Source organism: Lepidochelys kempii, chromosome 2, assembly GCF_965140285.1.
Source record: "Lepidochelys kempii isolate rLepKem1 chromosome 2, rLepKem1.hap1, whole genome shotgun sequence".
NCBI lineage: Eukaryota > Metazoa > Chordata > Testudines > Cheloniidae > Lepidochelys > Lepidochelys kempii.
In genome coordinates, this window is record NC_136381.1 from 249,314,369 (window position 1) to 249,342,309 (window position 27,941).

The 27,941-nt window shown below is 38.3% G+C and overlaps 1 protein-coding gene across 4 annotated transcripts in view; it reads left to right on the forward strand.

Annotated features, from left to right (window-relative positions):
- ESYT2 (extended synaptotagmin 2) overlaps positions 1–27,941 on the forward strand; it is a 130,307-nt gene that overhangs the window by 11,113 nt on the left and 91,253 nt on the right. For all 4 annotated transcript variants that reach the window (XM_073334532.2, XM_073334533.2, XM_073334534.2 and 1 more), the window contains one exon: positions 27,851–27,892. In XM_073334532.2, coding sequence (XP_073190633.1) covers positions 27,851–27,892 — 42 coding nt within the window. The remainder of the gene's footprint in view (positions 1–27,850; positions 27,893–27,941) is intronic.

Genomic DNA, 27,941 nt, shown 5'->3' on the forward strand with positions numbered 1-27,941 from the left:
GTTCTCATCACATCCACGTTTTACTTTATCACACACAAATTCTTTCACTTGTTAAAATCTCATCATATCTGCATATCTCAGTACTAAGACTAATAATGTATCCATACTTATCGGAATTTCCTTTCTTTAAGTGTTAAGATCTACAGATCCTTTGCCCAAGATGGTTTGGGTCTGTGGTCAAACAGGGATACAAATTGGTATGCAAAAACTTTTCAAGAATTCTTGCCACATCCTGCTGTGGACAAAATGTGAAATATAAAATATTTTACTATTGTATCCTTGTAGTCAAATGAATTTACTGTGGTTGTAGAAGCTGTCTCAACTGGCAGGCTCATAGGGAGTGGCAAGAGATACTCTCCACGCCTGCTGGTGGCGAACAGGTCTAATTCTGCCCCCAAACTTCAAGCAGACTGACATTATTTATAACGGCTGTAGGAACCTATTATGTGAAGAAGGGAATTTTTTCCCTCTCTGAACATGAACATTTCCTCTTTAGTTCACAATATATGTATCTGCTTTTTGAACAAATGTATGCTAAACCCCTTTTTGTTCTGATGTCTAAAGATCTGTTTTGTTCTGTATTGTACTAACAAATATATTTAAAGCACCAGATTTTCTTTTACATGGTGCTAAAGGAATTCTTTGTTTAATAAGCCTTGTTTAATTAATTATTGAATGATGTATGTTGAGATATTTACAATATGTTACTCACCTCTCATATAATAATCCTCACCCAGTGTTTTTCCCTTTTATATACTTTAACTTGAAAGACAACACCCCCATTTAAATGTCACAGACAACCAGGAGCTATAACGTAGTATTGTATACATGTGGATCTGTGTATCATTGAACCATATGTGCTATAAGGGACACTAGTTGGTGATTTTTTTACTTTGAGTTATAACTAAAACAGAGAGCAGCATCCATCCAAGCCTCTGACTACCCTTGACAATCTCTCCTTTAAAATAAACATTTCAATAAACTCTAAAAATAATTCATCTTCTTTGGTTTCTGTTTTGCCCTTTTTCTAGAGACTACGTAATTTGTGCAAAGTTGATACCATGTTAATATAAAACTGTATATATAATATAGTTATATACTAATATAATCCTATCAAAACTGCTACTGTTCATTAAAGTCAAGGGGCTTCTTTTCTATTACTGCCTTAATCAGCTGGGCCCTTAACTGTTAGGAGTTTACTTTAGTTCTTTGACAAAATTGAAGGAGCTGAGTAAATTTTTAGTTCATTACTGTTTAATTGCAGATGCTGATTCAGTAGCTGTAGTACATCTGTATGTCTAACATTCTAGATATAAAATAACACAGGAAAACTTGAGGAAATAAAGCCCTTCAACTGGTACTCTTTTGTATCTAAGCATCATTGAAAATGTAGTCTGTTGTGAAGTTTCTGTGTCCTTTCAAATTTGTATCCTGTCTTTCAAAGGGTGGATAAAAATTGACTATTTAAAAAAAATTTAAAAATGGATTTTTAAAATTTAATTTGGATATTGTGTTTAAATACAGGTTTATTTTAAAATTAAGTTAAGGCCTAAACTTACCTATTAAAATACAAAAAACAAGTAGTACATATTTGCTGCCAAGTTTTAAACAAAGGCCACTGAACTGGTGGAAGTCATGGACCAAACACCTGGAACCAAAGTTTGTTAAATTACTTTTGATAGCAGTAGCCTCTTCTGCAGGGACAGAGAGAATATTTTCTTCATTACAGTTTATTCAACTAGTTCAGATTATTGACTAGTTCATTGGACATTAAGAAACGAATTGGGAGTTGAAAAAGCAGGAAAGCCTGTTTTTTCTGCTTCCAATCTGTTAATAAAAGCTAGGTGTGAGAGCATGAGGTCTACTAGTTCTAAAATTTTGAACACATGGTGACCAGAAACAGTTCAATTAACTAAGTAAAGAAAATACCTCGTGTTTAATAAATGTTACTTAAGTTTTAATGACAGGTTTCAGAGTAGCAGCTGTGTTAGTCTGCATCCATAAAAAGAAAAGGAGTACTTGTGGCACCTTAGAGACTAACTACTTTATTGGTGCATAAGCTTTTGTGAGCTACAGCTCACTTCATCGGTTCCATTCCACTGTATGCATCCAATGAAGTGAGCTGCAGCTCACGAAAGCTTATGCTCTAATAAATTTGTTAGTCGCTCAGGTGCCACATGTACCCCTTTTCTTTTTAAGTTTTAATGCAAGATATGTTTTGATAAACTTTTTGATAAACCTTATCTATATCCAGTATATTAGAGTTTTACTTAATAAAAGCAATCCAAAAGGTTTTTTTACATTTTTAAGTGAATTTGACTTTCCATCCAAATTGAGCTTAACAAATGACAAGTAAAAATTAATCTACTAAATAAGAAATTAATCATTCACCATTTTCTAACACAATAAAACATTTAAATTATAAGAATTTGAATAAACATAAGTTAAGCTATATAAATTGCTTAAATAAATGTGTATAAATGTTGTGTATCCTTCCTGGATAGCAAAAAGAAGCACCCAATTTAGTGTAAAATCTATCTCTAGTTGCAAATCAACGTGTTTTAAGTTACCAACTAATGAGAATCAACCTTTCTTAAGGAAATTAACTAAAAAGTACAAAGGCCAAATATGATGAAAGTTAATTATTTAAATCAAGGTTTCCTGCTTGTTGATTTAAATCATGATTGAAATTGGTGATTTAAATTAATCTACCCTGATCTCACATGACCTCTCTGAAGCATATTAAAGAATAATAACATTATTATATATTCTTCACTTCATACATGAGGCACTCTTTTCTCCTGTTTCATTTAAGCAATTGATTGCTAACGTTTTTTTAGTAATGGAGCTTGAGAAAATCAATACGGAGGTTTGGGAATTTGTTCCCCAATTCAGTTAGTTAGCAGCTATTTTTAGAAGAATAAGAAATAGAATTTTGCTGAGTGAAAGATGAGGGACTGCAAAAGCATTCCTATAAATTGGCAATCCAGAGTTCAGTTCCGTTCCAGTCTCTCCATTGGATAATAGCAGTTTATTATGAAGCTATCTGCTGCAGCTAGAAAGTACTATATATTTTATTTTAAATCTCCAACAGGTGTAAGCCTTTGTTACCAGTAGCACTGTGACAATACTTCAGATAAAACTGAACTTGCAAGTCCAATAGTGAACACTGACACCCCCCACCCCCACCCCTGTTGTTATTTTGCTAGCATTTAAATTTCCAAGTTGAGAAAAACAGCTTCAAGGTACAGTGGTGCTGTGTAGTGAAACAGACATGGGAAGGAACTGTAGATGGAGCAGTGCTTTAAATTCTGAATTCTTTGCCTCTATCATTTTCGCTGGAAGAAGTGAAATGGGGCAAATAAGTTGTAGGCAACTTGCTTGAGTTGAAGGACGTTTTCTCATTATATATCAGTCAGACTTCAAAACAAGCCAAATGTAACTCCATAAAAGGTAATAAATTCAGTGGGATAAATTCTTTCCTCGTGTATCTCCTTAATACTTTATGGAAATCTGCCTTGGCGTCCTATAAACTTTCTTTTGCATGTGAATTGGGGAAAGATGTTCTATGTGCTTCTTTTAATTGGACCAGCCAACAGCGCTAGTACAGAATTAGAGGTCTGACATGCATTGTGTAGATATAATGCCTACCTTGGTATGGCATTGGGAAATGTCCGTTTGTTGGACAGAAGAAAAAGAAAGCAACAATATTTTCTCTAGAATTAATTTAATTGTAAAACATTAAAGTTCAGCAACATCAAAATGTCCACTTCACATAAATGAATGTCTGCCAGAAGATGGTATCAAATTATTCTTTGGATTATATCATGAGCTGTTGTTGACTGGCCTATGTCTGACACTGGTTCAGTGGTTTTAAATAATATTTATTCAAATGTGTATATATAATAGGTTAATAGTGACTGAACCTGAGTTAGTTGGTTTTCCTCCATAGAAAGATAGCTTCTAAATGAATGGTCCCATTCTTGTTTTGGAAGATATATGGCTGGGCTTGCTTCTAAATGAATAAAGCCACTATGATTAGTAGGGGTGTTTAGTTTGTTAAATGATCATCAGATTAAACATTGCAGGGAGGTGTGTCAAGATTTCTGTTACTTGCTGAGGCCTGAAAATGCAAATGATCTTTGTTTTGATGAAAACTGGATTAGTTTCTCTAACAAACACAATTCTGTAATCTTGTTTTCAGTATTTAGCATTCCTAGTGTCCATTTATGGCACTAAATATATGGGAGGGATGTCACGAGGCTTCTCTGTAGAGGTATTTTTAGTCTAAATAGGCAAAACTTCCATCATTAGGCATATTTTGAGGTGTACTGTACTGACCTTAAAGACCTGAAAGAGGTGTCTTGCAAGAAATGGAACATCTGCTTTTGAAACCATCATGGTAGGCTTTCCTTTTCCCCTAATAAGGGTCTTGAGGTGTTTTTACTTCATGGTGTCCCAAATGAAGATTTTATGTCACTGAGAGATTCTCTCTGAACTCTTAAATTGCTGTAGCTTATAATATCAACAGCCATCTATCAGCAAATGCTTTCTGGAAGTCATAACAGAGTTGATTATTTGCAAGATCATCAGAAGACACTTTTAAAACTTCTCAGCCAATAGCCAGGAGAAGAGATAGTAATGAGGTAATGTGTCTGGGCTGAAGCAATGTTTCTCAGTATGTCTGTGGAACTTGAATGTGTTTTATGTATTATGTTTCTAAAATATTAAGAATAAGACGCAAGAGAGGCGTTCGTATGTTAAAAACTTATTTTCTGACATGCCAAATATAGGTAGTGAGTTCAGCACCGTAAATGTGTGAGGTGTACAGACATGACCACAATCTTCAGCATATTGTGTTATAGAATGTAAAATGACTTCTTATTTTCTAAACATAGCAAGTCCTTGGTTTGTTACAAGGAGCAAGTGTTTGTTCTGTGACCAAGCTTCTGTTTTATTAGTTACTTAGGGAAAAGAATGGTCTTCCTGATCCGTCTATTCAATGTAACAGGGGCTTGGTCACAAAACAAACACTTGTTTGTTGCAACAAACCAAGGGCTTGTTATGGTTAGAAAATAAGCAGTCCCTTACTGAGTGGAGATGAATGTCAATTTCAGACCTACTAATTATTGACTCAGAAAACAGGAATCAAAGTTGAATGTTGACCTATTCAAAGTAATGCACATTGGAAAACATAATCCTAACTATACATACAAAATGATGGGGTCTAAAATTGGCCGTTATCGCTCAAGAAAGAGATCTTGGAGTCATCGTGAATAGTTCTCTGAAAACATCCACTCAATGTGCGGCAGCAGTCAAAAATAGGGATAGATAATAAGACAGAAAATATCATATTGCCTCTATATAAATCTATAGTATGCCCACATCTTGAATACTGCATGCAGATGTGGTCACCCCATCTCTAAAAAGATACCTTGGAATTGGAAAAGTTTCGGAAAAGGGCAACAAAAATGATTATATGTATGGCACGGCTGCCATATGAGGAGAGATTAATAAGACTGCAACTTTTCAGCTTGGAAAAGAGATGATTGGGGGGAATATGATAGAGATCTATAAAATCATGATTGGTGTGGAGAAAGTAAATAAGGAAGTGTTATTTACTCCTTCTTATTACAAGAATTAGGGGTCACCAAATGAAATTAATAGGCAGCAGATTTAAAACCAACAAAAGGAAGTATTTTTTCACACAACGCACAGTCAACCTGTGGAACTCCTTGCCAGAGGATGTTGTGAAGGCCAAGTCTATAACAGGGTTCAAAAAAGAACTAGATAAGTTCATGGAGAATAGGTCCATCAATGGCTATTAGCCAGGATGGGCAAGGATGGTGTCCCTAGCCTCTGTTTGCCAGAAGCTGGGAATGGACGACGGGACGGATCACTTGATGATTACCTGTTCTGTTCATTCCCTCTGGAGCACCTGGCATTGGCCACTGTCAGAAGACAGGATGGTGGGCTAGATGGACCTTTGGTCTGACCCAGTATAGCCATTCTTATATGCTTATGAAGAGCATAAAAAACGGGCTTTAATGTTAGAAATAGCAATGAGGTGTTTAAAAAAATCTTATACGCAAAATACGACATTAAACCAACATATAAACTGCTTGGTAGGCCACTCTTAAGGCTGGTCACAAGAGTTACTGTCTTGCTGTTCAACTCCATTGTTTGGCCATAGATATCTTGAATGGCCCAATGATCACCCTTCCTTTTCTCCAGTAATATTGCACTGGAATTTGCGTGGACTGAGTTTTTGATCCTTGATGTTCTCTTCCTCCAATTATTCTTCAAGCAATGATGAGTTGCAATATACCTGCTTGATTTGATAACCAAACTGGCAGCAGTATCTTCTAGGTTATCCAATTTTGGGGAAGTGGGCATAGGGGTGTTTGGAACTGACCTCAGTTTCCAATGGATTATTCTGTTGTAACATCTCAAGGTTTCCCTAGCGCTTGGCTACTGCACCGTATATTCCATCATAATTAAATTTTGTGTCTTTAGTTTTGTCAGTGTTCTGGTCCACAGAAGATGTAATAAGAAGGTTTAACTTAAAAGGAAATTGTGTTCCAATGATTCCTGTTTACTTTTGTAAGGTACTAAGGGTAAAAAAGTTAAAACCGCAAAGTAAGCCATATAGGTAAGATGTTTTAAGAACACAAAATAGAGATGGTAGGTAAGAGAAATTGACTTCTTTTATATCTTTTCCCCCAGGCCTGTTTTCCTATTATTTTTTGGCACAATAACCAGTCTTCTTGAATGTCTGTGAAGGGTATAACATACCTTTGGCTCAGTTTAAATACTAAGACCTCATTGACACTGTTTTTAGCTACCTCTGTAGCTGTACCAATGCCTATCCATTATGTAAACACAATTTCACACTGCATTGGTGTAAATTGTCTGTAGGCTGCACCAGTGCTTTACTTGCTTTTGTGCAATAAAATTCTTGGAATTGTTTTTCTTGATGTAATACATACGGACAGTGCCTTTATGATATGCTATAGCATTTTTTTTTCTTTTTTCTTTTGGTGTCTCACTTATGGTGACCCTTGCAGATTAAAATATTAAATTGAAAATAATCCATACCTGAGTTCCAAATATCACTTTTGATTGTTTATTTTGGTTGGTTTACTATTTGTGCATTGTTTCATCCCGAGGAATGATGATAGACTACTCAGTATTACTTTCTGGATCTCCTATGTTAGACCCATGTTGCTGGGCTGTCAACACCATAGAGTGTTTCCATAAAAGTTTCAGAGGAACTAAACCAAAGTTCATTAAAATGTTTTTGGTATGTCTTGTAAAATATTGTAACACAAATATTAGCTCTAAATTCACTGACTACATCCTTTTAAGATGGTTACAATACATCTGGATTTATATCAGATGAAGTGCACAGCACTCAGAGTAAACATGTGAAACTGTAGAACTGCACTGTTAATCTGGTTCAGGCAAAAAACATGGTTGTGCAGACTTGCATAATTGTATTCAATCTGAATACAAGAACTGAAACAGCCAGATTGTTCTGTGTGTTGTTTTTTACATGGCAGATTCCTATATTTGTACACATTCAGGAACAGGGGGGGAAAAAACGCCACACGCAACTCTGACTCCTTCTAGAAAAGAAAAAAAATGTGGAACTAAAATATGCATGCTAAACAATCACTCCTTTTTTGCCACTGCATCCTCCTCTATCTTCTGTCTATTCTCAAAGCATGAACTTGTCTTCTCACAAGTCAAGCATGTTTTCTTGGGCAATATGAATAGTAAAATTTTTATCTGTGTTCTACAGATCCAGGAAGGCTTCTACAAATATAACAACATCAAATTTACAAAACTTACTTTGAATTTCTGTAAGGTGTTTTTTGTGGTTTGTTTTGAATTAATTCCTGTATAAATCTCATCTAAGAGCCAGGAACTGACAGACTACTTAGAGGTTTTAAGATTTTATTTGAAAAATGAAATGACAATTGACTATGACAGTAAAGACCAAGTGGTTATCGTGCTGCTTTTAAGTGCTTTGCCAGTTCCCTCATGTAGCCAGCTCTGCCAGTGTATTTTCAGTGTTGAGATACCACAGTAATAGGTATTTGACAAATATCAAAGCTAGAGTGTGCTGTGTTGTTGATTAACAACAGTCTTGGTATTCAAGTTCTGTAGCTTTCCTTTTAGTTGCCAAGTTGTGGAGGATCTAGAGGTAGATCAGCATAAACTACAGAGGCACCACACAATTCACTATTTTACTTTGGATGCACTAGATAAGATGATGAGCCAAAGATGACTAACACATGCTCATTAATCTACTGTGACACGTAGCCTGTAGTTCTATAGGTATTAATTCCAATTTTTGTTACCTTTATGCCATGCTACACGTTTCTCTTCCCACACTCCCCTTGCCCTCTGCTGAATGTGCTCATAATCTGATACAGGTATTAGAAATGAGTAACAAAAATTCTTGCTTTACCTGTATGTCAGAGGTTGGATACAAAACTCGTAGCCAAAAAACTGCGATTAGCATGCCATACTGAGTAGAGCTTTGCAGGTGATCCTTGAGGTGACATGGAATATATCCATTATTGTTGTTGAGTTTTTTAACCTAGTCTACTCACTTTTCATCAGCTGTGCATGGTGGTGGTAAAGATTTTAAATGACAGATTTGAATTCCGAGGTTGCTCAGTTCAAAAATGCCTGACACAATTTCTGATGTAACTGACCACTTAAAAGAATAATGAATCTTTTGCCTTTACTTCCAGATCTGGATGAACAATGCTGACTTAAAATACTTTTAAATTCAGAATCTTCCACTCCCTGTAAACCCACAGGACTGATTAAGCTTAGTGCATTTTTACTCTCTTGACAGGCTCCAGATGGAGTAATCATAGTTTTGGATTTTGGCAGGTCTGCCAATAGCAGGAAGATGAGTGTGAGATTCCAGTGGCTTGTAATGCCATAAAACTCCAATGTACTGTGTATATTGATGTTTTATTTCATTCTAGAATTACTACATCCAATGAACTCATGAGTACTTCTAAAATCTATTCCTATGAAATTCCCTAGAGAAATAGAAGGCCTGTGACTTTGTCTAATTTCAACAAGAATCAATCATAGTTTGTTTCTGTTTGGTAGGGGATTAATCCAGATATGGCACAGGCTACTCTTTATAGTACCCTATTACTATTGCAGTTGGATTTCAGACTTTGGAAGAAATCACTGAGGCTAGTCTGTGGTAGTGAAGTGAGGGGCATCTGCTAACCGGTAGAGTTTTTTTCTGGCAGAATCTCTGCTGGAAGTTATGATAGTTAGAGTAGTGACTTGCTAGGTCTCAAAGGCAACCCAGCTCATTACGTAGGATTGTCAAGGTTATAGATTAGCATGGATATATTGAAATTGTATGGTTGGGACTAGAACTTCCTTCAGTTCTTAGGGTCATTGAGTTGGAGACTACACTCCATCTCTGTGCAGCTGCTAATCATTCCCTTCCCTGGAGATAATGCTTTGGGAACATTGCAACCACATGGAATTTTCTGATTAACTTTATACTATTGCATGCTTTGCTTTTTACTTGAAAGGGGGAAAGTGTTGATTTACGGGGTATAAGAAAAGAGAATTCTAATCCAGTTCTCACCTATTTGACCAATAAAAATATGAAGGTTTAATACAACTCTTAGGATGTACATGAGTGCCATCATGGGATTAATGTTAAATAGTTTTGAAACTGTTTTACATTGGTAGAGAAAATGATGGCTTTCTGCTTTTCTTCATGCCTGATTTCTAGGACTGTCATTAGTTCTGACTTTCATGGCTAGCTCCTAGGAAATGCAACTTCTGTGCTGACCCCTGGGCCATATCATAGAGTGCTAGCCTATGGCAGGACTGTTCTTGCCAACCAAAGTCTCCTTATCTCCCTGTGGACCAAGACTCAGCAGAGCTCTTCTTGTTCTCCATAGATCTAGGTGTGTTATCTTGAGTAAGCAGCGTATGCTTGGCATAAGGCTAGTAATGGTACCACTTTATGCAAAAGAGTGATTGGCTGTGACTCCAAAGACACCACAAACCTAAACCATTTCCTGGCCTGCCTGGCTCAGTCCTTGCTTGGCTGCAAGCCCAGGAAAAGTAGGGACTGTTAATGGCCAAACTGTTTTTTCCAGTAGTTGTTGTCTTGTCTTAAGGGCACCTTGTCTCAATACTGTAACAAAAATCTAAAACAAATGTGTCTTCCTTTTGGGAGTGGGCAAAAAGCCCTCTACCCCAATTTTATTTAAATGAGAATTTTATATTGCAAAAAATGTACCTCTCAACAAATTGCTTGGAATTGTACCATCAGTGTGAAAAAACCGCAAATCTCTAAATTAAAAAATTAAGGGTCACTATATGATTGGTGAAAACTCTCTTGTATCTTTCTGAAAGTTTTAAGATGTGACTCTTCAGTGAGAACAACGTATGCTGGAGACGCCTTTGCTATTATTAGTGAAGGTTGAGTTGAGATCTTCTTAAAGCAGGGCCTAAATATCTTAAGTATAAAGAGTGTAGTGTATCCTTCCACAATTTTACAGTGCTCACTCTTCAAGAATGCAGAATAGACTTTGAAGTAAATCTGTAAATTTGAATTATAAGCATTTTAAAACGACTCTTCTAAACATTTTTTGTGGTTCAGACTTCTTTGGTTTGATTACTCTAGCAAACAAGTCAACCTTTTTTAAAACTGACTGACTTGGAGTTATACGATCTGCAAGATCACTAGGGAATAGAGTGAAACCACATATTTTAGGGAAAAGAATAGCAGTGAAATTGGAATTCATTTAAGTTTTGTTTGTCTTGTTCTTTTATACATATCCTTGGGCTCTTTCTTATTGTCTAAACTTGGAGACTAGTTCCAGTGCCACCATTAACTTATCCTTTTATGGTGTTAAAAGCATGAGGTTTTTTTCCTCACCTTAGCACAGTAGACAAAAATAGAAGGTGGGATTTCAGAAGTGCCTAAGTAATTTAGTAAAAACAACAACGAGTACTTGTGGCACCTTAGAGACTAACAAATTTATTTGGGCGTAAGCTTTCGTGGGCTAAAACCCACTTCAAGGCCTTCAGACCTGTTGTCCATTTCTGATAGGGGGAAAGAGGGATAGATCTAATTTCAAAAGCTGTTGCAGCCAAATATCAAGCTTAAGAAAATGTCAAATGGAGTTGACCAATTACTGAACACATTTCAGAGCATGATCTTTCACCAGTGCTTGCACTGACTTTGACGCAGGTTGCTCGTGTAGGCATGAAACAATAGCACATTCGTTTGTCTGGATCAAAAATGTGCATTTACCTTGTATAGATCTGTGCGAGATGTTTTGTGGCTGCTCTTATGATTTGCTGGATTGACAGAGTGAAGATAACATAGAATAATGACTAAAATTAATGCTAGTAGAACGTATTTGGCTTTTTGTGTGGTTTAATACTAAGTATGTGTCTCCACCCGCACACATCTTGCCCTGGTCTACACTACAAACTTATGTTGGTATAACTATGTCATTCAAAATCCACACCCTTGAGCAACTCGGTTATATGGACCGAACTCCCAGTGTAGACAGCGCTATATTGACTGGAAGGCTTATCCCATTGACATAGCTACTGCCTCTCAGGGAGGTGGAGTACCTACGCTGATAGGAGAAGATCTCCTGCCAACTTAGGTAGCATCTTCGCTAAGCATTACAGTGGTGAAGCTGCACTTCTGCCACACTATAAATGTAGACAAGTCCCTTGTCTCTTAGGCACAAACCTGATTTAGAGGACGCTTTTTTAAAAGGCATTATTTTTGAAGGAAAATGTTATCCAAACATCCATCATGCTTGGGTTGTGTTGCAATTTACAAATCAATGCAGGACTCTTCATTTTTAAACTTGTTTCCTACTACTGCTGTTTTCTCATTTTATATTAATTCCATTAGAGTAGAAATTAAATTCATTCAGTTAAATTTGTTTTAATTCCTACATTAAAAGCTACATTAAACTGGAATTAAGGTTGAGTACACATCTGTAAATTACAGATAAAACATTACAAGCATGTTGCAGTTATCTCAAAACCAAACATTACAAATCCAGGTAACACAGAGTTAAGGCAAATCTCAAGGAAATCCAAATATATTAAGGTATGGAAATGGAAGGCACCCAAACTCTGCTCTGTGCAGTAACAATATCATTATAATTAACCTAGCTGTTTGTAGTCAGATTAGATTACATTGATTTTTCAAAGATACATTAGACTTTTTCATATCTTTTTTTTTTCCCCTAAGTGTGCCACTACAGGATAGAGTTTGGGTGCTTAAGTGCATTTCCATATATTAACACTTTGAGGATAATCAGTACTATACCAGGCAGTGAACATGGGAATCTTTTAAAGAGCAGTTAACGGACCATGAACTCAGTGTATAAGGCCCAATGGGTACCAGGTATTTTTATTATAAATCCAAGGGCCAAATAAACAAGTCTGTCAAAAATAGCATACATGTATATACAGGTTTGCCTCCTTCCACTTGCACTGGCAAAATAGAGAGAAGACTTGAGTGGCAAGGTTGAGCTCATGCTGGTTAGCACTAAATGAATCACTTCAGATCTCAAAGTGAAGACCATATCCTGTTTGGCAACTAACACCATTTTCATTCTTTACAAATCGTGTGTGTGTGTGTGAGAATTTCTACAAATTTGACTGGATTTTCTTTGCCCTGAATTTGTTAGCTCCTATGCTCCAGCCCTCTTCTCCTTCCTTCTCCCTCCATCGTTTCCCCTGGGCTTCGCTCCACACCTTCCCCTCTTATCGTCTTCTTCCTTGCTCTGTCCCCATACCTCCCTTCCCTTCTAAGTTCCCTCTGCCATTCAAAAACAGACAAATAAACAAAACTGTAATGTGATGTTTGCTGCCATCACATGCACTCTTCTTGTGCATTATACCCCTTCCCAACTCTTGTCTATTTAGACTGTAAGCTCTTTTGGGCAGGATTGGTCTGTTAGTCTGTATTTGTACAGTGCCTGGCATAATGGGGCCCTGCTCTTGGTTGGTCCTTAGCCACTACTATAATAAAATGCTTGATTAATAATAACTACCTGTTATTAAGTTTGCCTGACACTTCCCATTCTGTGACCTTGTTTTCAGTTTGCTTATACTTTCCTACTTTTTTTTGGAAACTCTCAGCCAAAATTGTTCAGCAATTTCCTAGAATGACGCTAGGGAAAAACACATTGTTTTGTTCATGGTTTTTAAAAAGTATTGACTTTTTATTTGAAAAGTTCTAGGGCTTTAGAGCAAGTACTTGAAATTTGGAAGGTGGGTGGGTGGGTGGGGGTGGCGGTGGCCTGTGTGTCAAGGATGTGCCTTTTGCTATCCCTGTAAAAATCTGCCCAGTTTTGGCCTGTTATAAGCCTTTGAAAAAATATAATTCACACATACTCAGTAGAGATGTAGATTTGAGCAGCTAAATTCCCTGAAGATTCCATTTGCACTGGGCATGCTGAAGCCCAGAGTTGAGCAGGACTTTTCCTGGGCTGTTGAGGTTTGTGCTGTACAGTATCTGGGTGCCTGAACCAAGAGCAGGGAGTCTCTCTCCTATGCTGTCAATACACCCTTGCTGGGTCCCAAGTTTGGGAGAGAGGAATTTGCTTGATTCAAGTGTAGAGGGGAGAAGAGCTGGACCTAAAGCGGTAAAAGTAGATTGAGAGGAGGGTACCATAACTCATTCCCCTTGTGCATATGCATTATTATAATCTTTAGTTACATGATCACATACTCCCCCCTGCCCTCACAGGAATTGCTGGTTCATTCAGTGCACAAGATGGGCTCTGGGGATGAATCAGGGTTGTGTAGTGAAGGAGGTTGTTGCTTCACCTTCCAACTTCTGCAACAAATGTATAGCAAATGAGGCAGGGAATTGCAGGAAGAGTGAGGAGGATCTGATGGCTAAAACTATTGAATGATGCCTTGAATAATTGGATTCTGTCTCTGCCTGTGCCACAGAGTTCCTCTCTGATGCTGGACAAGTCACTTAAACCAAAATTTTCACAGGTGGTCACTAGTTGTGTGTTCCTTATTTTCTGGGTGCCTGACTTAAGACCTTGAACTCTGATTTGTAGAAGTACTAAGCTTTCACAACTGCAGTTGAAGTCAATGGCAGCTAATGCTTTGAACTAATAAAGTGCTTAGTCCTCTGAAAAATCAAGTCCTAGGTGTCTCAAACTGGGCACCTAAAATTAGTGGATAATTAATTGACTTTAATCTCTTTGTGCCTCAGTTCCTCATCCATAAAATGGGGATACTGATAGTCACTTGTTCTGGAGGGGTGTTGTGAGATTAATGTTTGTGAAGTACTCAGATGCAACAGTGATAAGCATCACAGAAAGGCCTATAAGGAAATAATAATTCTGTCTTCAGAGCAGGATTTGAATAATGTGCTGTAAATAAGACCTACAGGCACACATTGAACAGTGAGGAGAAAACAAAATATTGAATAGCTGATCTTTAAGTACTGTCCATACTGTGTACTGAATGAAGTATAGTATGTGATTAAAGACTATCATAATGTATATGGAAAAGGGGGCTTAATTAAGGTTGCACAGACAACCTTAATTCTGGAATTTACTAACTTTTGAGTGGTTGATTTGGCGCCTTAATGTTCTTTTAACATGGTGTATATGTTTGTGGGTGTGTGTACAAAGTGGCATAGTATTAAAATATTACCAAAGACTTAAGTTCTAGGCTACTCCACAGAAATGTTGGCATGCTGTGAAGTGGGGGAAGGAGGGGAAATAAGTTCATCCTCTCATTTCCTCCGTGTAATAGACTGAACAGGAAATTGCTGTTACTGTTTCCTGAGTTAAGATTGTCTGAGTAACATCAGTCTATGGAAGGGATCTGATAAAGTTTGAAATAAGTGCTATTTCTGATCAGAAGATCTCTGGAAGGTGTCATGTAGCCTGATCAAATTCTTCATTAAGCAGAAGAAATTTGCTCTAGATTGTACCATTTTGCAAATACTTTTACAAATAGACAGACTATTATTACCTTTTTGACCAAGGATGCAATAAAATTGATGGAAATAATTCCAACCTTTCTGGGTAACTAAACTGAAATTCCAGGTGTATTAGTGGCACAAATTTTGTATTGGCAAAAGGTACCAGAATGTCAGCCCTGCAGAGAGCAGTGCTCTCTGACTCCACAAAACAGATGAAGCAGGTTAGTGGCAGTAGTAGCGTCCTCACCTTCCCCAAGCAGTGTACCTCAACCTTGCTATGTAGTGATCTACCGCTAAATGGGAAGATAATTTATTCCCCATGTTCATTCAATTTTTAGTGTCTCCTGAGACTGCCAAAGCAAGCAAATTTTAGTTGACTTTTAATGATGCTGATTATAAATGCATATATTCTGGGCTGAGCATAGGAGAAGCAGAAACACATTACCTACTGCCTGAGTTTAACCAGCTTTTCAGACTGATTGGAAGGGGAAGCAGGGTCAACCCAGGCAGCAAGGAAAGATGGGAGAGGATGCAGTCTGAGACCAGCACCTGTGTAGCTGGCTGTGTGCATGCTTTCTTTCCATTGTATGGATTTGGCTGCTAGTAACCAGTGTGGCAAAAGCCAGGATACCCAGTATGGCTTTAGAGCTAGTTGTTCTGCTATCAACTGGATCTTTACTTCGAAACCGTTTTTTAAGGAGATGTCTGAATTTAATAAATGTGCAGCACTTTTTATAGACTTACATGAGGCCTTGCATTGAGTAAGTTTGTGGGATCTGATGAAATAACTCAGTGCCCCTGCCATGATAGTGTCATCAATAGAAGAGCTCTATAATGGAATGGAAAACTGTGTTTGAGTTAATGATAAATACATGGAATGGTTTCCTGTTTTCTTGGGAATTTGTCAAGAGTGCGTCCCATCACCGTTGTGCAATGTCGGCATGGACTGGTGGATGGATAAGCTTGAAGAAGCAGCTGTTAGTGATTTTGCTTTTGAGATCTCAAGTACATCAAAGGTACTGTCTTGCTGGCTCAGTTTGGTGAATCACTGCAGCTGATTGCTTCTTGCCCAACTAGATCGTCTGAGTGCATTAGTCAGTTTGTTAATCCAGATGAAATTAAGTTGCTGGCTCTTACCATTAAGTAGCCTCCAACTTCACATTACAAACAGCTCAGTATGAACCTATCCAGATCCAATATAGAGCAGATGGCAACTGTCAAACGTTTGGGAAGATTCATAGATAGTGCTGGAGGATGCTCGAAAGATGTGTACATTCATATCGAGGCAGCAACTGTTGCCATATCCCAGGCCCTTCAGCGGGTGGAGACATTGTGACATCAGGCTTATCATGGAGCTGTGGGTCTGAAGTACCTGAGTTATACTAACTCTGTTTCAGAGTAGCAGCCGTGTTAGTCTGTATCCGCAAAAAGAAAAGGAGTACTTGTGGTGCCACAAGTACTCCTTTTCTTTTTACTTACTCTGTTGTATAGTAGTGAAACATGGATGCTGAGGAAGTCTGAAAAGCAGTAGATTGACGTTTTTGATTCTCATGGTCGTTGTGAGCTGCATCATAGTGAGTGGCAAGACAAGATCAGCAATGACTATATTCCAACCTGAACCCAGCAACTGTCTGTATCAGCACTGGTATGGTTTTGTTGGCCTTCTTAGTATGGGCTTGTTGTTGTTAGGATGGAAGACCAGTGAATTAGGAAGTTACCAAGGAATGCTGCTACACAGTTGGTGATCAGATGGCTGCCAAAAGCTAAGATCACCAATTGCACATGCAGACTGAACATTCAGCCAGACTGTCTTAATGACCTACCTAGAGATTGATTGCATTGGTACTCGATTTGCAAGGGGCTATGACCCTTTGAGTCTTGATGGTTATGAGCTAGTGCAGGAGGAGAGAATGTAAGACAGCATGTGGGTGAGGTAGGACATAGGCCTTGTCTACACTACGGAGTTTTGTCAACAAAAGTTATGCTGACCTACAGCCACTGCTTCAATTAAACCGCTGTTGCATGCCCACGCTATGCTCCTTGTGTTGGCAGAGCGCATCCACACAGAGAGCAGTGCACTGTGGGTAGCAATTCCACTGTGCAACTGGCCGCAGGGAGCTTTGGGAAGGGTTTGCAATGCCTCATGGGGCAGGTACAGCACCAAATCATGCAGGTTTCTCAATCCCATCGTTCCCTGGGTATCCTACTAGATTGCCAGCCGCTTTTCAACTGAAGTGTAGGGAGGGGGAGAGAGTGTGTGATAGGGAGTGTGTGTGGGGCGGGGGAGAGACAGACTGTGTTGGGGAGTGTGTGGGAGGGAGTGTGTATGTGAAAGAGACAGTGTGTGTGCTGGGGGAGAATGAGCGTGTCGGAATGTTGTCTCTTTAAATTCAGACAGCAGTCGGAAGTAACCAGTCCCGAGGCAGGGGACACTCCCTGACATCAGCCCCGCCTTCCTCCCCAGCTCTGCACAGCACAGCAGTCTCGCACACGCACACACATCCTATGGATCTCGTCAAGGTGGTTTTATTTTGTTGATAAACATGAGAGTTTTGCCGCCAAAAGTAACATTGTAGTCTGTACGTCGACACTGTACACTGTGTAGTGTAGACAAGGCCATACTTTTGCAATATTTCTTAAATGTATGCTTGTCCTGCAAAGTGATACACTTGAGACGTGTGTGAACGTAGAATAATTTAAAGTTAGACTGGACAAAGCACTAGACTAGAGGGACTCTGTTATTCACTGGTTGAATTACTTACGCTAGTTGGTCTCATCTCTAATTTCTGATTTGGGCTTGAAAAAAAACCAATTTGAAACATGTTACTTTTGCACTGCCTAATAAAACTAGAACTTTATACTAATAGGGCTTATAGTTGATCAGAGAGTCACAACTATTGATCGGCTTTTCAATGCTTTCATTTGGAAACAGGACCAGATATTCTTTCAGCTTTTGTGTTTTTAAGATGCTGTATCGTTAGCAGCAATTAAATGCTGTGCAGAAGAGTTGAAAATGGGTAAAATAAAAACAGCTTTAGACATACTTTAAATGGCTTAAGTTTTGAAAGTACTGTGTTTTGGATTAACATGCCAAATGTAGTTAAACTCTATATTATGCTTATTGCTATGATTTATTGTATGAATTCTTCTCCAGAATTCCTTCTGAGATAGATACATTCTCTTGGACTGTAGCCTCACATGAGGCTGTTTCAGATATGAGACTACTTTTTGTGACTTGGAAAGCAGTAGTCTAAAATTGCTTGAATTGGATACCAGCCTTATATAGACAACCTCTAAGTCATTTTACTTTTTTATTTTCAATCTTACTGTTTTCCAGGGCAGTTCTATTTTCTTTCTTATCGGACGATGTTTTTCTGTAGACTTCCTCATAAAAATCAGAGTTGATGAAAATCTGATGGAATGTTTTTACATCAGAAAATGCAGATTTGTTGAAAAAGAAACATTTTATGGAAATGGGTTTTTGATTAAATTTCATTTTTAAAAAGGAACTGAGCCTTCTAATAAGAATATTTCAACCTTTGATTTTCCATTTTGAAATGACTTTTTGTTTCAATTTTATGTGATACAACACAATATAGAAAAGTCAAAATCAGGACATAACATTTTGATAATCCCCAAACTAAGTTTTTCTGGAATTCTTTTTCACTGGAAACTTCAGCATTTTTGTTTTGGTTCCTTTTTTTCAAGTGGGGGGGGGGGGGGAATTAAATTGCAGGTTCTGATTTCCATCCAGCTCTAATAAAAAGCTTGTGTACAGTTTTATTTAATGTCTCTAATGCTTCATATGGGAAATTCTATTTAGGCATAATTATTTTATATCATGTATCTTCTGTCTCTAAATATTAAGGACAATTGGGTAACAGTCCATTTTATGTCCCTTGGTTGTTCTGTAGTGTTTCTCATTATGCAGTCCACCACCAATAAAAAGATGATGGGAGACATAACACATTTGGTCTGAGGCCAGTATTAACTTTAAATGGCTTAGTCAATTCACTGTTATGTGTTCCTAAGCATTTCACATTTTTTTTATAGAAGCTCAGAATGATGATCACAAATTTCTGAGCAATTCCACAGTGGTGTAGCAACTTCAATAAAATTGTTCTATCTGTTGTATCAAAGGCTTTCATAGAAGGGTCATACAGTGGACTTTCATGTAGAAGTTTGAAGATGACCTCAACTTGGTATGACATACCCACAGAGACATGCAAGCCAAAACAAACCTCATACTTATAATATTGCAGACCTGAAGTTCAATATGAGAACTTAGAGATTTTCATTCATTGTGGGAAAACCGGGAGAAGTGGTGCATGAAGTGGGCCTGTTGCTGAGAGTGCAATGATTAATTCCCTGGACAGTGTCTGAAAGCTGCTTTTGATGTGACTAGAGGCTGCAAACTTTTAAAAAATGGAACATCATTTGTTGATACCTTGGTACTATTCCATAGAGGCCACTAAAAACATGGATTGCTTAGTAGAGTGGCTTCTATGCTGAAGGAATAACAATGGACTAGTCCCTTTGATGAGCAATTTACATTGCTTCCTGTGAGCTAGTTTAGTGTAATAGGTAGACTAGACATTTTCCAGTATCTTAATTCTATCGCTGTCTTATTCTAAACTGTATTGGACTTAAATCTGATTTGGGGGCTGCTAAAGTCAATGTAAGTGGCCAGTACCGGTTTTTTTTGTTTTGTTTTTGAATGCCTTTGATGAATGCCAGGACAAGACAATTATGGTTGCACCCAGTAAAGCTATCTCAAGGGTTCTTAGCTAGTCTACTTCCCTTCCTAACAACACACACGGGGTTTTATACCCAGTTTGGATATGGCTGTGCAGAGGCTAATAACTTGACATGTTTAGGACTACTGTACAGACAAATCCATGCAGAAGAAAAGAGGCTAGACAGAAGCATAGTGAGATTAACCAAGTGGTAATGGAAAAATTAGTTGAATGTTAACTTTACCAACAGGTGCCAGTATGGATAATTTTCCTTGCAGTATTTTTTTTTTGAGCCCTAATTATTATGTAAAACAATTTCACCCTATCACTCTAGTATACTGTTTTAGTGTTGGCAACAGGCAGGGGTGAAAGTAAAGTTGAACTCCTACCGGTACAGGTGCCAGCTCTTCCCCTGCTTCCCCGCCACCCAGGAAAGGGCAGGGCTCAAGCGGAAAGGGCGGGGCTGGGGGTCAGCATCCTCCAGCCAGCCCATCCGCATTGCCTGGCCCATGCTGCCTGGGGCTCCGGCGGTGATTTAAAGGAACTGAGGCACCGGCCACTGCTGTGGTAGCGCAGCCCCGGGGCAGTTGCTCCTTTTGCCCGCCCCCCCCCTCCCCCGGTTGGAGGCCCGGGGTGGAGGAGGGGGCAAAAGGGGCAATGACGTTAAAGCGCTGTCACGGCAGCGCTTTAAGTAGGGTCAGCACTTTAAAGTCAGTTGGGTCCAGTCCGGTACTAGCAGCCACTTTTTACCAGTATGCCGTTCCGGCCTGTACCACCTTACTTTCACCCCTGGCAACAGGAAATATCTTGTGAATTTTCCCTTGTAATCTAAAGCGTTCCTTCCCACTTTGGCTAGCTCTACAGTAACCAGTTGGTATATTGCTATTTAAACTCCACTTACTGTGCTTCCAGCTCTTTATTCATACCAGGATTATTTTCCTTTCAAGTTCCCCTAATTAGTTTACAGTGAAAGCTGCATGAGCTAAAGCAAACTGTAACAAATTAGCTTGGCAGTTATAGTTTAAAGGAGCACTTAGTTTCATCTCAGAATTTAGGTTTTTCAGAGAAAGCAGGATGGGTTAGGATGGGAGAGATGCAAAATCTAATATGAAGGAAAAGACTTTTGTGAACTGAACTGAAAATCTGTTTAAGAACGGTTCCTTGCAATATTGTGATTCTAAGTTCAATTGCATTGTGTTGGTGCATGAGAACCAAAAGACTAAATATATCCATCTAGTTTCATTTCTTTTCTTTCATTTTGAGCATAAAGTAAATGAACAGCATAAATGGGAGAAACTAACTTCAATTTTTGCATTTTTGTAATAGGGGTGTTAACACAAATCAGCATCAATGTATATTGATTCTGTTCATTATTTCCTGAAGAAATCTATACTAACCTTTCAAGTTTTGGTCCACTTAGTTGATCTCATGTGATGATGAGATCTCCCTACTAATGATAATAAATATTTTCTAACACCTAGTTTTACTGAGCTGTGAGTACCCTGTGTAGAAAACACTTCCTTGCTTTTCTAGAGAGAAAAGTGTTTTCAGATTCTGCTTGTGTACCAGTCCAGCCTTTAATTATGTTAATTTGTAGAATAGTTTCTCAAATCTTTCAAGTTCTAGAAGAGAATATGCTTCATAATTATAACCTTTTATTATCCTGACTTTAAAGAATTCCTTCATTTAACTGTAATAATATTGTTAAATGGTACCATGATGTTAGTAGCTTTTTTGTAATGCTTTCATTACTTTGATGTGATAAGCAGCAGTGTTATGTAGATCACTGAAAAATATTTGGTTTACAGTAGTTTTGATTTTATGGAATAGACCTGATAGCTGAGAACCATACTTGTGTCTAAACTACTTGAAAAATATAATTGGGTTTTATAAAGTAGGAGAATTATGTAATGCTACATGTTTTGGCTAATATACAGTTTTAAATAAGGCTGATGACAAAGGTAGAAAGATAAGGCACCAGGTGTTTTTTATGACATAGAGCATCAGCAGGCAACCAGTCACCGCACTGCAGCTTATGTTTTAAATCAAGCAGTTTATCTGAGATGTCTCCCTTATGCTGAGTTGTGCAAAACTGTTTCCAGGGGAATGCTACACCTCACTGCTTGCAAAGCTTCTTTGCCTTGTGCTTTCTTTTAGTGACACGTGTGCAGATTTGTGAAACCTCCATTGTTAAAGGAGAGGATATATGTTCCTCTCTCTTTTTGAGGGACTATTATTCTTAGTTATTTGCCACATGCTAGTGGTTACTAATTGTGGGTGATAGTGAAGTGAGCTTTGACAACGTTAACAGCAAATATGCAGCAGGGAGCTGCATTCCTTTCTCTGGGATTTCAAGTTTTGAATTGGTCATGGCAGAAAAAATAGTTCATCCTAAATTCAGGACTTGGCAGGAACTGGCAGTTTCGGGTGCAGGGCACACTGAGAATGAAAAATACAGTCAACAGTTATTCAGGGCTAAGCACAAGTATCTGTATGATAATGTGGACTTACGTATATTTTGAAAAGTGCAGAACTGTGTAACTCCATATTAAGATGTGTCTTTTCAAAATGCTTGAATAAAACATTCTTGAAACTTTTAACATTGAATTTGATTTAGTGTTCAACACTGTCTTTAGGGTGTTGGTAATATTTGCCACAGTATTTCTACATATATTATTCCTTGCTCTCTTTTTAATAATTAAAAATGTCTCCAAGTGGCAAATGTGACTGTACTTATCAAACTTGCATGAACAGTTCAATAAAAAATATGGTATTGTGGAAAACATTTCCTGTTTCTGTATTTAAAAGTCCTTAATATCCCCTTTCTTCATCCACAAAGCCTGACTAGGCAGGCTTTGAATAGGAGTTAACTGCAGGGCTCAGATACCTGCTGCCCTCTCTCAACACAGAACATCGGTGGAGTTGCTTTGTGGATGCTGTGTTGTCAAAGCTGCCAGACCCAGAATCTAGGTCCAAGAAGCTGGTGTTAGTGCCTCTTCTGTTGCAGAAAGAAAGTCTTAGTTTTAAGTTGAGCTAGTGTGTATTGTAAAGATGCAGGCTGTGGAATGGAACAGGGATTTCTGTATAGCCAGTATAAGGGGCACTGTGTGAAAATAATCACTGAAAATGGGCAAGCCTTCTTATTGGGCACAGCACTGCAGTTTTTATCAAGGAAAAATTAGCTCTGCCCACCTGATTCATGTTTAAGGGGGCCTCAAGCAAACAAAGTCTTTATTTACCAATTTATGAACAGTGGTGCTTCAGGGCCATTTAGCCCCAAAGTAACTAAAAATAAAAGCCTGGGTTACACTACAACGTTAGGTCAAAGTAAGTTGCCTTGCGTTGACCTGGCTGTGCATGTATCTACACTCTTTCAAGGCCTCCCTCAGCGGCATAGCTCCACATTGAGCTCTTCTAATAGCCCTTGTGTCTGATTGTTGGAAGTCAGCCAATAGCCACTCCGCATTGACACTTGAGGAAACTTTCCCTCTTTTCCTCACAAGTATTATGCAAGACACAACAGGCAGCTGTAACTATTGAGATCTTCTGTCAGAGATGGCAGACAGCAAGAAGTGCTGTGTGGGATTTTTTTAAAAGGTGCAAAAATTATGGGACATTATGGGTGGCATTATGGGATGGAGGAAGTTGCATGATGGAAACTTGACCCCTTGCTCCCAGTCTCCCTTGCCTGACTCATTTTGCCCTACCATGCTTTGCTAAAATTTCCCCAAAGACAGTGTTCCTGATGATGGTGAGTTGCACACTGGGTTATGTATCCATGGTGCATTGCACTGTGCATCAGCGTAAGCACTCCTGGTGAGTACTTGCAATGCTTGTGCAAGGAGCCAGGTATGTACCTGCAGAAGTGATATAGTAACTATGGTAGCTTTATGCCAATGTAACTTGCATTGACCAAAGTTTGTAGTGTAGATGTGGTCAAAGTGTGATGGGGTCTAGTTTGTAGACCTTCCAACACAGAGTTGCAGAACATCTAAAATGCAACCAAAACGTCAACTCTTGGCCAGCTTGGGCTGGGACCCCTTCAGAGTTAATAGACTTCATACTCTGGGGATAGGGGAAAATGCAAAAAACGTTGATTCAGAAGGTGCGCCATATGTATGCCATATGTCACTCTGCTTGAACAAAAGTATATTTTTTATGTTCTGAGGACTTAAGGGTAGAATAATAAAGAGAGATCAGGATCTTGAAGGGTGCAGGTATGGAATTAAATTACATACTTTTTTATGCTTAACTTTTAGTGTCTTCTTATGATTAGTAAAGGGACATCTAAAGGATTATATAGTTCCATACATTGTATACGGTTAGTACAAGTATTAAAAACAATGAGACCCTTTTTTATAAGGCATATACAAAGGTGTATGGAATGTGAATATAAGGCAAGTAAGTATTAATCTGAGCCAGAACACACATTTGTACTCTGTTAAGCAAGGCTTAATAGACACATTTTAGTTTAATTTAAGAGAATTTATAAACTAGTTTAATCTTTTGTCTGTTTGGCTTTTCCCCCCTCCTATTTATCTTTCCCACCTATCTAAAGCTATCCTGCATAATTCAGAAGCAATATGCACAGGAGGGAAGTGGGTGTGGGAGAGGCATGTGAAGAGAGCCTGGAAGGAAAGGAGATGGAAATGCTACATGCAATATCAAATTCAAATTTAGTTGAATGTCAGCTGTGTGCTTAGCATTGTTCAAAACACAGAGGTGGCGTGGTCCATGCATTAAGGAGCTTATGCTCCAAATTCTGGATGTCAAACATATATGTGGAGCAGGCCAAATTCCATTTTGCATTATGGTTTGTGGACAAGGTATATATTTAGGATTGCATACACCTCTCAATCCATAATGGATGTCAATGGGATGCTTCCACAAAGATCAACGGTGGAATATGAAATGTATGTAATATCTAGATTAGCCTATTTATTTGGTTACTGCCTTACTGTCATATCAAGCAGCACTCACTGGGAAAATTATGCTCATCTTTAGGAACACTTTTATTTGCCAATTGTTCCTCTTCCTTCCCTATCTTTCTTTTTTCTACTTCTAGTCTTCTACCTTCCACTCCCCATTGTTTTTGTTCTCCCTTACTTGCAGAAGCTCCAAATCCCTGTTCTATGAAAACCCTCATCCTTATTCCATCCGCTCAAATGACCAGTACTTAAGTAGCTAATACTGCCATTTAAAATGTCAACATCCGGTTTTAGAGGTACCACATCAGTGAAACTAATAGGGAATGGGAGAATTCTTGGAGCCATTGTGTCAGTGGGTCTGCAGACTCAGGAAGATAGCATTGCATCAATTTGAGAGGTGAGGGCTGCAACCTTGAGATCTAGAAACTTTTAAAACTTTATATATAGCTTAGATGCTACAGAATCTGAATAGGTAATGTGTGAGCCAAAAAAATACAGAATTTTGTCCAGGATATTTTACACATCTTGTCTCAATGGACAAACTGTACAATTAACACAAATCACAGAAAATTGATTTACTACATAGTAGTGTGGTTATTCACACACACCCTGCCCCAATCCTAGATATTAAATAAAACAGTTGGTACAGTGGTTTATTACTGATAGACATCAGAATAACTTTGTTTTGAGGAAGCATTTTTAATAGGAGATTACAGCACATAATATCTCAAACAAATAGAAGCATGAAGGAAGGAAGCGGGGTTCTGGAACAATTTTTATAGTGGGGGTGCAGTTGAACCGAACTGTAAACCCTGTATATGATGGAAACCACTTCAAGCAAGAGCGTGTGGCAGCACCCACAGCACTGCTAGTTCAAGGTTCCAGCACCTGGAATATGAGTGCAGATATGTCGAAAGGAGAATTGTTCAGCTTTTTACAAACTGTATAAATGATAGCAACATACAGTACATTATCTTATCCATCGATAGTAATCTGATATCTTTCATCAGCAGTGATCAGTAGCAGGTGCTTTGAAGGAAGGCAAAAACCAGTTACTTAACCCCCACTTCCTAAATCTTCCTCCTTTCTTTTTTCTTTTTCTTATACCTTTCAACCCTTCTGAAGGAGCATAGGTTTTGAGAACCCTCACAAGACCAATATTGAATGAAAGTTCTATGTTTAATTATAAGTTCTGATTCAGTGTAAACATGAAACATACACATGTACTATTTTGTTTTGTTGCAAATTCAAAAATGAATATTCCTACTAGATACTTTGTAGAGACATTTAAGTTTTGATTTCCCAGCTGTCTGCCTCTAAGTTAGCCCATCTATTAAATCCTACATTAATAAAATATTATAGTCTAGTACAGAGGAACACAAATATTCATTATTAATATTTTCATGCACTTAAACTCTTTAAGTAGGAAATCTATTTTGAACACATAGCCTTTTAGTGCAAGCCTTGTGGGGGTTCAGAGATTTACTTAAAGAACAAACCTCTTTATACAAAAAGGCAGAAAAATCTACCTATACTTGTAATTCCAGGGTACATATCTGCTAACTGTAATGATTATACTGGACAAATTTCAGTGAGGCATTAAAAAAAGAATTGCTTTTTCTGGAGAACAGGAATTCCCAAAACTTTGATGCGGGGGTCAATATTTGTAACTTTTAAAATGTCAGAACTACATAATTTTTTGTATCAAAACCACGCATGTACATTCACATAACAATAGTTAAAAGAGAGGCAATCAGAGCAATCTCTTCTGCCACCACTTAATTGCAGTATGTGTGGTGTGTTTGGCATCCCCACTCAACATCATGTGTTTCTTCACTCTTCTGGCTCCCAGTAGCTTCTTACAAACTTTTTAAAAATTCAGGAGGTGCTTTGAAAAACTTCCTCATGGAATTTGAACCCACAGTGCTGAACTTCACTTTATAGCAGAATAAACAGTACTTAATCCTGCATTGGTACCTACCAGGACACCCTTCCATAGGACCTCATAAGGAGGGAGAACCCGTCAGGGCTCATGTCATCCCAACAAAGAGGGGAAAACTTTGGGCCTGAGTGTGCGTAAGTGTCCCAACCTCAGAGCCACTGCTTACCCATGTGCTCTGCTGCACTGGCTGCCTCTGCTACTTCTTGGGGTGACTTCCAGTCACTCCCCATTGGGGATTCTTACTGGTCACCCTGATGTTCCTGGGAATCTGTAACCTGGAAGTGGGGGCAGGGGAAAGGGTTTATAAATCCTCCCCTTTGGTGCATGACAGCTTCACCCTTCAAGCCAAACAATCAGTCACAAAACTCTTCCACGTCACAAGTAGGCTGAGCGCCCATCACGAGGATGGTGGGGTGTGTGTGTGTGTGCGTGAATTCTTAAAGGGGCCAAGGCTTTTCTTTCCCCTACTGGCCAGACAAAGCCTCCCTACCGCTGAGGCCTGGGGGGAAGAACAGGGAGTGGAGGCAATTTTAGACTGTAAAGTGAGAACAAAGTAAAGAACTAGCAATGTATAAATAAAAATCTTATTTAAATGTCTTGAAATAGCTGTAAAATCACTTAAATTAAAAAAAATCAGTCCATCCTTGTTTCATGGAAGCAATGCAGAGCATGACTGGCATGTATTTAACACCCATAGTTGCTTAATTCTTTTTCAAAAGTAGAAACTGAGATTTGTGTACGATTGTTTTTGCTCCTGATGAGCATACCTCATTCTTTTTCTCTTCAGTTTTTTGAAGTCTTAATAACCACCAGACAAGTCATTTTTCAAAATCATCAGATAGTATTCTGGTGTCTCTCACAAAATACCCAAAAGAGAAGTTACCCTTGTACAGTGTCCTTAAAACTTAGAGGTACGTTGTATTGACTAATCTCGCTGTGGACTTGACTGTTGTATTTATTGGTCTCACACTATCATTTACACTGTGCTAAAACAATACTTCTACACACCTGTACTATGGAGTATACATGAGTGTATATTTACCTGGTTTACAATTTTTTAATTGGCATTTACTTCAACTATTTAACCACGTTTATACATTCTTATTATGAATCTCAGGTCCTTGATAATTATTGGTTCTTTGTACCAGTTCCCGATATTAAATTAATTGATTCTTATATACATTGTATTTTCATTAATTAAGTGTGGTTGTAATAATTGCTTTCTCCCCCCCACCTTTCTCCTTAGGTTCATTTTCCAGATACAGAAAGGGCAGAATGGCTAAATAAGGTAGGATGTTCTTCCAGATAGCTGTGGGATTCGAGGATAAAATATCTAT